At 45.9% G+C, this 12378-nt stretch overlaps 1 protein-coding gene across 1 annotated transcript; it reads right to left on the reverse strand.

Moving 5' to 3' along the window:
• Positions 1 to 6114: 6114 nt before the first annotated feature.
• Sbds (SBDS ribosome maturation factor) lies at positions 6115 to 12157 on the reverse strand. Its single transcript, XM_003465767.5, has 5 exons — positions 11860 to 12157; positions 11096 to 11225; positions 10223 to 10423; positions 7985 to 8149; positions 6115 to 6886 (listed from the first exon to the last, which is right to left on the reverse strand). The coding sequence occupies exons 1-5, from the start codon at positions 11985 to 11987 to the stop codon at positions 6758 to 6760; spliced, it is 753 nt and encodes a 250-aa protein (XP_003465815.1). The 5' UTR covers positions 11988 to 12157; the 3' UTR covers positions 6115 to 6757.
• Positions 12158 to 12378: the final 221 nt, after the last annotated feature.

The following is a 12378-nucleotide window of genomic DNA, read 5'->3' on the forward strand; positions in this document are numbered from 1 at the left end:
CAGCTCGTCTAGGACTGGCAGAACCGTGTGGTCAGTCAGGCGCATCACGAGCCTAGTTGCTGCCTCAAAGACTGCGCATTTATGGAGCCCACCTTTCACCTCGGAGCACCCAGACTTCTGCCATGCAGGTGGTAGACCTTCAGTGGATGAGAGTGGTTTGAAAATGGCACGGATAGGTGGCAGTTAGTTGTGCCACATGCAGGGGAAAGGCCAGGCTTGGTTTTGCTTTTGATATACAGCCTCTTTCTGTCAAGTTGTTTTCCTTCAATAGTAAGTATTTCCTGGGTTTCTCTTTGTTGCCAGGGTTGCAGGGCCGGTTTCACAGATGAAGTGCGTGTCTTTGTGTCTTCTTGGTCCTTGCCTTCCAGGGAGGAGTCTAATGGTGGCTGTGCAGAGGAAGATGACCAGCACCCACTTGGAGAGGTCCCGGGCATCCTGCGAGAGAGGGGGGGCTTCAGAGGGAGGGGTGCATGTGGTCCTGGTGCTCAGGGCCTCTGGCTCATTGCTGGATGGAAAGAGGGGGTCCCACCCCAGGTGGAAATCCTGCACCCCGCAGCCACAGTGGCCCTGGAGTGTGTGAGCACGCGCGCGAGGGGCCAGGCAGGGAGCCGCGCTGTCACTCGTCCAGAAAAGATAGCTCGTGGCCCTGGAGCCCCGCACGGTGGGGAGGAGCCCAGCGCTAACTCCAGGCCTCGGGGTGTCGTCTGCTCAAGTGGCTTCACCTCTCTGTGCCTCCGGAAGACCGAGGCTGAGAGAGCCCAGCTAACACGCGCATTTGGAACTGCCCGGCGAGCACGCGTTTGGAGACCGCTGGGCGGCGGCTGCGGCTCCTTTGGCGCACAGGTTGGCTCTCCAGCCCGGTGGTGGCGTCTTCCCGCCTGGCCTGGACCGTGGTTCTCACTCTCCCACCGAGTTTCTGAGGACTCCCCGGAGGGTGTTTATGTGGATGGGGTGCGGTCAAAACATGGTGACTGCTTATGTTTTAAAGAATTTATTACAGTAAACAGACTCCTAGCCGTGACTACCCCTTGAGATCATCCCCCTCCCTCCAGACACTTACCAGTGTCTCGCCACTTTCTGGAGCAGTTCTGGAAGTCCTCTTTTGTGAGGGTCTTCAGTCATACTGTCTGGCTGCCTCAGTGACCAAAATTGACATTGCCCTTTCATGGTCATTTTGACTTTGGGAAGAACCAGGAGTCACATGGAGCCAGATCCGTCAATGATGCGGCTGAGGGTGTGCGTGGCTTTACGAGCTGCTTTTCTATTGGATGGCACTCAGCAGCGGTATCCACTGCTTTTGATCACACATATACAAGCACTCAAAGAGGACTTCTAGACCTTCTTCAGGGACTGGTACGAATGGTAAAAGTAGTTCAAAGGGAGGGGGAAGATTTTGGGAGGATTCATGGCAGTGTGTGTTGTGTAATTAAGCAGAGCACTTCTTTTTTTTGAGACTAGGTCTTGCTGGGTAGTCCAGGTTGGCCTTGACTTGTGGCGGTCCTCCTGCCTCAGCCTCCAAAGCACTGGGTTTACAGGTATGTGCACCACCACACCTGGCTACAGTACTGTGTGATCACATTTTGTACATTGCAATTTGTCTTTGATCATAGGACCGGTTCCCATGCTTCATCTTTGTAGAAACTGGTTAATCTTCTGATGCCCAGAGTGTTTCTGTCTGGCACCTGGGCCTGTGGTGGCTGCTGCCTGGAACAGGATGCTCCCTCCCCTGCCCTGAATGCTGTCCTTTGCCTGGGGCCACCAGTGCTGGACAACTGCCACCACCCTTGAGTGCACGTGGGCATCAGAGATTTCTAGTCTTCTCGGACACATTCAGCTTAATTTAATTAGTCCTAGACCCCTCTTCTGAAAACTTTTATTATTCTGGGAAAGGTCTACCAGATGATAATAAGTGTGCCTGGGAGAGAGCTGTGTTGAGTGGAACAGCTCTACAGGTTGGTAAGTTTAATAATGTAACAAAGTATACCCTTCCCCTAGTTTAGTTGCATTCCTGGGAAATACAGTATTTGTTTAACATGTGCAGAAAATAGTTTGTTGCAGGCTTAAATGATTGCAAACACTTTATTTCTCTGGGAATGTTGGATAAATTGGTAAGTTTAATAATGTAACAAAGTATACACTTCCCCTAGTTTACATTCCTGGGAAATACAGTATTTGTTTAAAATGTGCAGAAAATAGTTTGTTGCGGGCTTAAATGATTGCAAACACTTTATTTCTCTGGGAATGTTGGATAAATTCTGAAAGGTGTTAAATATGTGTCCATTCCAGGAGTGGACCACTTGTGCGATGGCCAGAAAGCCCTCAAATTTCCCACATCTTCTAGGGGCTGGTGTCAGTCTGTTAAAAACCAAGCCTCCAGCGTTTTGCCCAAGAGCAGAGTTTCCTGATTGCCTGAGCTTTTGACTTCCAGCCTATCCCCAGCCCTTAGAGCTGCTGTCATGTGCTGACCCCTACAGGCTGTGCTGGACACCGTTTACTCTACTTTGCTTGTCTGGCCCATACCTGAAGATGATTCTGGGGTCTAAGGAGGTTCTACCCTGACTCTGTCTCTCAAGGAGGGAAGGGGCTTGGGGCTATGAGGACAGCTCTGCTGCAGCATTGTCCCTCTGGGACGCCAGGAGTCCGGGTTCTACCCAGGAAGGCATCACGCTGAGAGGGCAGCAGCACACTTACCTTCAACTTTTTCTGTACCACAGACACGCAGTGCAGTGTGTCGTGGAGGAGGGAGGATTAATCTTACCCACTGTCACTGCTTAGATCTAAAAGGCCCCCAAAGTCTCTTGTGTCTGGAAGGTGATTGGATCATGGGGTGCTCTACTCAGCAGTGGATTAACCCACTGACATATTCAGGGCTGAATGGGCTATCAGGAGGAGGGGCCTGCCTGGAGGTGGTCACTGGGGCCCTGTGGTCTTGTCCCTGGCTCCTCCCTTCCCTCTCTGCCTCCTGTCTCCATGATGTGAGCAGCATTTTTCTACTCAGGACCTTCTGCTGCGCACTGTCTGCCTCGGAGCCCGCTGATTATGGACTGAAACTGTGAATCAGAATAAACTTCCCTCCTTTAGATTGCGGGTGAGAAAGTAACTAGGTCACCCTCTGTCTTGCACATTTTTGCCATACCCAGATAGACCCTAGTCCATAAAAATCTTGCTGTAAAGTTGGTGGTGCAATAGAAATGTGCCATAGTTTGGCCCAGGTGAGCGCCTGTGTTGGGTGAATCAGGGATGGTGGCGCTATGAACTGGCAACAAGAAGCTAAAAGTGCACAGTGGAAAAGCAAGAGGTCAGGCAGAGGCATGCAACAGCCAGAGACTGTGGGATGTACAACCTGCAGTGACAGCAGTGTGGGAGATTTTGGTGTGGACTGGACTGTGGAGAAATGAGAGGTCACCTGTGAGACACCATCCAGCACTCTACACCCTCACTGGGCCTGCTGGGATCACCCCATATTAGACCTGGGTGTACCTGCCTTTGGGCACTGAGACCCCTGAGCCCCACCTGATGGCTGGAGTTGTTCTCATGGACACCAGATATATATATATATGAGGTGCCCGGAGTTGGTCCCCAGTCAGCAGGAATCCATGCTAGGAACCTCACAGTCCAATGCTCCACACCTTTCTGGGACTGATGGCCCAGCTCGGACACATACAGGAGAGGGGTCCCCTTGAACTGAGAAACCTCCACATAAGCCCACAGACTACAGAAAGGGCAGAGAGGAATGGGACTTGTAAGGTTAAAGACTGCAGGCCCTGGAAGAAAACATAGCAGAGTGTGGTGGCATATGTCTGTAACCAGCATCTGAGAGGCTGTGGGAGGATGGCCTTGAGTTCAAGGCCACCCTGATCTACATAGCAAGACTGTCTCAAAATAATAAAAAAAATCCCCTTGGAAGTCTGTAGCAATGTTTTTTAAAATTTTCCATTTCTTAACCCAGTTTTTCTTCCTTTGGTCCTATCTTATCTTTCACAGAGGGGCCAAACCCCTTTACTGGAACAAAGACAGTCCCTTTAATCGATGGTGCTTGGAAAACTAGCACCCGTGTCTCTCACCATGCACTGAATAAATCAAAGATATAAATATAAAAATAAAAACTAAATATGATGGAAGATACATTAGGTAAAACTTGAAGACATGGGTGTAGGCAAAGACTTTGTGAACAAATCCCTGACCACACGGGAAATATTACAAAAAATCAACAAATGGGACCTTATTCATTCATTCATTATTTACTTGTTGTTGTTTTGAGACAGAGTTTTGTTATGCATTTCAGGCCAGCCTGGATCTCATTTTGCAGCCCAGGCTGGCCTTGAACCTGCAGCGACCCTTCTGCCCTCAGCCTCCAGACTGGGATTACAGGTGTAAGCCATCACGCCCATCGAGATCTCATCCTGTTAAAAAGCTTTTGCACAGAAAAAGAGATCAAGAGTGAAGAGACAACACATAAAATAGGAAAAAATTCTTACAAGCTACTCCTAGATAAAGGATTAATATCCAGGATATGCAGAACTAAAAACAACAACAAAAAAAACCAGATCCCCCAAATTCAAAGACCCAATCCAAAATGGGCATCTGAAATGAAGAAACATTTCTCAGATGAAGTACAAACAGCAAATAAATACATAGTTAAAAAAAAGGCTCAACATGACTGGTCATCCAAATATGCAAGTTTAAACAACAGAGATTTCATCATTCCAGAAACGATGGCTATTATCAAGAGATGAACCAAAACAAAACAAAACACCAAAAGAAATCAGTATCAAATGCTGGAGGGCTGTGGGGAAAAAGAAATCCTTCTCCACTGCTGGTGGGAGTGCAGGCTGGTGCAGCCACTGTGGAAGTCAGTGTGGAGAGTCCTCAGAAACCTAAAGCTAGAGGTCCCATTTGGCCCAGCTCTTCCCCTTTTTGGTACCTTCCTGATACATTCCACAGTGATGTATGCATACTGTGTTTAGAGAACAAAACTTAGAACAGCTAAACCTTGGAAACAGCCATTCGCCCATCAATGGACAAATAAATAAAGACAATGTAGTCTTATCCAATGGGAAACTACTCTGGCATACAGCAGGACAGAAGAGACATTTGTAGATAAGATGTACCTCCGAACATAATCTGAAGTGAAATCATACAGGTTCAAATGTCATATTGTGTACGGAGCAAAATGGAGGGCAGACGTTGGGAAGTAGCAAGGGAAGGGGGAGGAGGACGTGAACAGGGTCAAAAAGAAAGAAGGGAACAACAGCTTTGTTAATTGACAGGGAAAGAAGGGTTGAAGGAAAGAAATGGGACAATAAAAAGAACTAAAGTATGTACAGGTACAAATTCCCCATGATGAATGTGATTCCTGTGTGGCAAATGTTTCAAGAAAAAATTCTCTCCTGAGGGCTGGGGATTTAGCACAGTGGTGTAAGCACCTGCCTGGCAAGTGCGAGATCATGGGTTCAATCCCCGCTACAAAAAAACAAAACAAAACAAAACAAAAAAAAATCGTTTCTTCCTCCTGGAAGTTTTTTTTGGTGCTGGGGATCAAACTTCTGACCTTGCACTTCCCAGGCAGGTGCTTGTGCCTCAGTTCAATCCCAACCCCAAACAAACCCTTGTGTGTGCACAAACGTGTGGACACACACAGCGTGAAACAGGCTGACAGGTTTCCCCAGGACCGGATCAAACTAGTGCAGTTTCAGTGTTAACGGAAATTGCTCATTCCCTAATTATCAGACAAAACTAGCATTACGTTTAGCACTACTAGAAAAATAACTGAAATAAACAAGACGTTTCTGAGAACCTGCATTGGCAGGGAATTTTGTGTGCTTTAAAAACCAATCAGGACCTCTTTAAGAACTCTTGTTTTTCAGTTAAAACCACTACTGTCCACAAAGCTCTAATGTATATTCTGGAGTGCATTTTGAGGATAAAGTGTTTAAATAGTAAACTACTTTAAGTTAGTTACATCACAAATGAATGTTCACTAAGCGTCATCACCGCTTATCAGAACAGGACTCCACGTGGCCTGCCTCCCCTCTCCCAATGTCCCAGCCCTGCCACAGACAAAGGCACGGAAGGATAGGGACTTAGGGAAGTGTCTGGAAACACAAGCCACAGTTTAATAAAAATAACACTTTATTGGTTACATATAATTTTAGCTATATTAATATATATTATAAACCTTAAGAATTAGATATAAATGACTTTCTGTTTTACCAAGAATAATCTAGGATATGGCAGAATGTTCTCTGAGGATTACTGAAGTCCTGCACAGTCATTCTATCTCCTTTTTCAGATAATCAGCAAGTCATCACTGAAGGTTTACATTAGCACATGATACAGTAATTAGGCCTGTATGCAGATTGCAGCAGAAATGAGTCATATGTTCCCTTTTCCAGCAAATACTTTTTATCATCACAGATATATTCCCCAAATTATTTAACTTATACAATGTACAAAATTGAACTTTTTATGCACAAGAAGTGTCTCAACTTTTACTGCAACAGCTGGCAGGGCAGAAGACAGCAGCAAAATGCTACTCTGGACTTCGGATTGTTGCTTTTTTTTTTTTTTAAACTTTTGCCCAAAACCCCAACTTACAATTAAAACTAAATCATTCCCATGGTATACTTATGTAGACGTTAAACCAGAGACGGAAAATGTCAAATAGTTTCAGCAGGGTTTGGCAAATCACAGAAATGAGACTGACGTCAGCTGCGAAGCATCCGCTGTAGTGTTGGTGCTGAGGAGCCGGTGGAGGTCATTCGAATTTCTCGTCTCCCTCTTCCACGTCTTTCAGGCTGAGGACTTCTAGGGAACCTTTGCCCTTTGTTTCCTTTTTTATGAGCTCATCAATTTCCCGGAAGCAGCCTGGGTCGATGAGACACACCTGCAACATTTAACACAGCTGTGCAGTGTCTGGTGGAAGCCATCTGTCCCGGCAGAGTGAGAGTGGCCCCAGCGTCCCGGGGCAGTCTCAGCTCTCCCAGCACCTGCCTGCCCTGCTAGCACCAGGAGGGGAGGCAGAGCCCTGCTGCTCTCTACCCTCGGGGCTTGTACCGGCCCCTGCACCCTCCCAGCTGCCCTGTGGTTCAGTGGCAGAGCGTCCACCTAGCAATTCTGAGACCTGGGGTTCAGTTCCCAGCACCACAGAGAAAAAAAATCTCTCCACCCCCGCAAAAGCAGACTCCCCAGTTGTAAAAAGAAGGGTTTGGACGAGAAGATTATGATCTTTTCATACTAAAACGTGGCATTAGATTTTATTGTTCAATGAAATCACTTTCACATGTGAAAGAGAAAAAGCTATCGAAGATCTACTTAGAAAGCACGTGTAAAATTTTGAAAAGAGAACTGCAAATACTGTCATATATGTTTCACAATACTCAGCAATTCCCTAAGCTAACTTTTTGATTTTGTTTTAAAGATGGGTCTTGTCTTATTGCACGGTCTTGTACTGGAGATCCTCCTGACTCAGCCTCTGACACAGCTGGGGTTATAGGTATGTGCCATGGCGCTTGGCTTACAGCTAGCACATTAATTTGTTAATGCAGATTCTTTAAAGTGTTTTGTGGTAAACAAGGCTGACCAACTTATAGTCTTATTTCTATTGCTTTGTAATAGAAGAGCACCTTAAAACTCACTGAATCAGGGCTGGGGATTTAGCTCAGCGGCATAAGCGCCTGCCTTGCAAGCAGGCAGTCGTGAGTTCGATCCCCGGTACCGATACAAAGGAAAAAGACAATAAAAATAAAATAAAATAAAAAAAACTCACTGAATCATCTAAAATGAGCATGACCAACATAATTCTGTTATGAATACTCTAACCAAAATAACCCCCAAAATCTTAAGTGTGCTTAAGTACAATGTAGTTAACAGAATTCTACAAACAACCTACTGTCTACAACTTCTCAACGTCTGTCACACATTTACAACTAGAAAATGAATGATTTTGGTAGCAGCAGGCAAAGAAGTCAGCGCATTCCCCTACCATTTCCAGCTGCTGACTGTAGTCTTCACTTTCTATAACCTTGATCAGTGGCTTGAGCTTTTCTTTCAGCTTTTTCCCTTCGTTCACGGGAAGGATGAAGCGGAGCCTCATGTGGGCGCGCTCGATCTTCATTTTCTCCTTTAACTGCTTTATTACTTCCAAAGCCTATGGGACAAAATCGAGAAGGTCTGCAATTTCTTTCCTGCTGCTGCTACACTGTTTTATAAAGTGCTAAGCAAAGTGGTCACCTGTTTAAAAACTTTGTTGTTAGTGTATGTTTGTGGCACATACTGAATACTTTCATCGTGTGGAACTGGGTTCCTACACATATGAAACCTTAATCCTTTTTACTACCTGTGTCCCCTTCCTCTCTCCACAGACAAATCCATCTAGTTGTGCTAGGCAATGGTTTCCTGGCTACAAAAGAGCATAAATACCCACAGAAAAACACCCAGGAAAATTGGCTGTCACTAAATTAAAAAAACTGTCCTTTAAAAAAAGTTTATCAACACATTGATACTACCACTCACAGAATAGGAGAAAATATTTGCAAGTTCATAATGAACCAGAACTCAGAACCCAGAAACAACTCTTACAATGAAAAGATAATTAAGAAGTGGCAAGGAATCTGAGCCAGATGTGGTGTACACCTGGAATCTCAGTACTCACGAGGCAGAGGCAGGAACATCACCATGAGTTTGACAGCCTGGGCTACATACTGAGTTTAAGGCCAGCTTGAACTATACAACAAAACCCAGTTTCAAAAAACAGATAAAGAATCTGAATATTTCTCCCAAGATGACCAATGAAGCATCAATAAGCACATGAAAATATGCTCAGAGAGGTTTTTAGGGAAAATGCAAATCTAAAACCAGAAGATACCACTAAGGTGGCTATAATAAACAAGTGGACAGTACAGTAACAAGTGTTGTCCAGCATATGGGCCCCTCTGGCACCGATGGTGAGGGAGTAAATTGCGCAGTTGTTTTTGAAAATGGTTTGGCGGTTCCTTAAAAGGTAACCTTAAAAGGTATGTTACCGTAAGACCCAGTGTTGTGGCTTGTGTCTAGATGTCTCCCCACAGCCTCATGTGCTCACTGCAGGGCTTTTTGGAGGTGGCTGGATCTAGGGTGTGCAACAACTGAAGTGGTTTAGCACAGCCGTGGATGTGGGTAATGGAAGCCCCATCCTGGGTGTGGGTGGCACCAATCAATAGGCTTCCAGCCGGGATGGAATACAAGGGGTACAAGGAAGGCTGCTGCTGCTGCTGCTTCTGTCCGCCTGCCGTGGACTGTTTCTCCCCTGTGACACCCCTTTGCCATGCTGCTCGGCCTTGGAGCCGCTGAAGCTCTACATACTGTGAGCTAAATATACCTTTTCTCTTTCAACTTGTGGATATCAGGTATTTTGACTTAGCAACAAGGAAAGTACCTAATACCCAGGTATAAAAGAATGAAAAGGGCTGAGAATGTAGCTCAGCAGGGCAGTGCCTGCTTAGCAAGTGTAAGGCCCTGAGTTCAATTCCTGGTACCACAAAAGAAAAAAATGAAATATGTCCATGTAACATCTTTTTTTTTTTTTTTTTCCATGTAACATCTTATAATTAATTTGGGGCAGTATTATTTATAATAACTAAAAAGTGAAAACAACCTAAGATCCACCAACTGGTGATTGAATAAAAATGTGACATTGCTGTACAATGCAGCATTGTTCAGCCATTAAGACAAAAGAAGAAGCTGGGCTTCCTGGCACATACCTGTCATCCCAGCATCAGGAGGCTGAGGCAGGAAGACTGCCGTGAATTTGAGACCAGCCTGAACTACACAGTGAGACCTTTTGTCTCAACACTCCCCACAACACAGACAGAATGGATAAATTAATCCATTTATCTGAAGTGTTTGGAATAGACCAGTCCGAGGAGACATGAAGTCAATCATTCTCAGGGCTGTGGGAGAGACTCAGGAAGAAGGAACAACTGCTAGTAGGATTAGGAGTAGGGTTAGGGTTTCCGGCTGGGGGGAGTGATGGAAATTTCTCTAATTCCATATAGAGAAGGTTCCGAAATGTGCGTTCTAAAACTCTATGAATGTACGAATGAACTGTACACTCTAACGGGCAACTTTCAGGGTTAAGTTAAAAGAAAAACAATCTAAAAAGAAGAGTTAAACTGATCCTTTAAAAATCTTGCTTCCATGCCATCCGCTGTTTTGATGTCTGAAAGCATTCCACATCGCTCACCTGCTGCTTTGTGCTCTTGTTGGGTTTGACTGAATAGTGGATGTCCTTCATGGCTCTCTCAATGAGGATGACTGTGTACGGTCTCTTTGTCTCTGGGTTTACACACTTGTCTGCCACAATGGTTGCAATGTCCCTAAACATCTGTTCCAGCTGTGTATGCCTTTCTTTATCTGACACCTGAACCTCTCCTTTAGTCAAAATCTGAAAAAGAAGTTTTAAGAAAGCAAAATATTTCTTTACTACACATTATTTGTTAAATTAACGGCAAGAATTAGAAACTGAAAAGAAAATTAACTCGTTCTCTTCAAACATTGATAGTGATTTGAACTTCTTCTAAAGGATGCACTGGATTATATTGTGTTTCAAACTTTCAATCAGTGAGGACTGGATCCTAGATTGGGGAGGAACAATCTTAGCAAAGAAATTTGATTGGAAAATTCACTTATTAGTAATACCATATTATAAAAGTAAATAACTGCAAAATGAAGTAATCTGTTAGAAAAAAGTTATGTGTTGGAGGTTTTTACAAAAACATACACATCCTTTATTATTAGAACTGATAATTCTAGCTGGGTGTGGTGGTGCATGTCTGGAATCCAGCATGTTGGGAGGAGCGACAAGTTCCAGACTAGCCTGGGCAACTCAGTGATGCCCTATCTCAAATGGCATGGCAGGGATGTAGCTCAGCTTAAGGCTGTGGGTTCAATCCGCACTACCACCAAACCAAACCAACACAAAGAACAAAACATTTCAACCAGGGAACCAGACCAATGGGACACTGTGCACTTCGTTTTGTGTTACTGTCCTATCCCCAAAAGGATACTGGCTACAAATCAATGTTGAGTTCCTTATGCTGTAGGTAGCAGAATTTACCTGCTTACAAATTTCAGTTTGGTCGTCTGTTCCAAAGGCACTGATAAGATCTTCTTTCTTTGCAACCTGGCCTTTAGAAACATTCACAAACACCGAGTGGGTCTGGAGAACTTCATCTAGGTCTTTTTCCCTGAGAAGAGGGGTGCAGGCGACAAAAGCCTACATGAATACATGTGACACCTGGATATTCTCAGACATTTAAATGAAAGAAGGCAACGACATAACAGCAAGACTCAAGGGACTCCTAAAAGACCCTTAGTGTCGAGGGAACAGTTTCAAAGCTTGGAGCCCCATCTGTATTCTTATTTATTGGAGAAAATGAGAAAACGTCTTAGGCTCCTGTAGGAACCCGGGGTGGGGTGGGGCTGATGGTGGCCGTTCCATGCTGGCCCCTAGAGGGCAGCAGTAATGACACTACGCATTTCGCTGACACCCCGCGGCTCCTGATGTGACATCAGACACACGGATAACCACGACAGTATCTGGAAGACTAGAATTGTAATCTATAACACCAGTGCGAGGCAAGGACCACTACTGGGGGATTTCTTGGCTGTAGCTTTCATCACACGCAAACCAACAACCCGATCCGAACCAACTAAAGAGACCCCTGGCTCAGGCGCCAGGCTGAGCAAGGACAGCGACCTCTCCCGCCCACAGCAGGAATAGGCTTTCCGCCCTTCCCTGACAAGCCCCCTAGCGTAGCCGTCCTCTCGACTTGGTGACAAGGAGGCCGCTCCGGAGGACAGGCGACAGGGGTCACTCACACGCCACTCCGCCAGCCGACGACCTTGTTTTTGTAGCAGGCGATTTCAAAGCGCTTTCCGGCGCGCTTCATCCGTACTACGGCCACATTGGTGAGGCGGATCTGGTTGGTGGGGGTGAAGATCGACATGGCGGCTGCCCACGGACTTCAGGTCCGGCAAGCCAGGGCAGACTCGCGTTTTGGTGGAACAACCCGGCGGCTCGCGGGCTATAACGACCGCACCGCTCGCGGCGCGTCTACTACCTGTGGACCTCCGCCCCAGTATGGGGCTGACTTACTACGCAGGCGTCACAGGGTGCGGTAATAAGCAACTACGCCTGCGTACCACACAGCCTTTTACGACTACGCCTGCGCACGGTGGCCTTTTACGACTACGCCTGCGCACTGTGGCTCTCTACGACTTAATTCCGCACCCCAAAAAAGGGAGGCGCTTTTTCCTGACGTGTTGCTTTAGCCAATGAGCTAATGTGTTCTGATAGGCTGGTGGCTGCTGTGTAGTGACCGGGTGGAAACATAGCAC

This window comes from Cavia porcellus, unplaced genomic scaffold (genome assembly GCF_034190915.1).
Source record: "Cavia porcellus strain 051 isolate PalLab524CR breed Dunkin Hartley unplaced genomic scaffold, mCavPor4.1 scaffold_23, whole genome shotgun sequence".
Taxonomy (NCBI): Eukaryota; Metazoa; Chordata; class Mammalia; order Rodentia; family Caviidae; genus Cavia; species Cavia porcellus.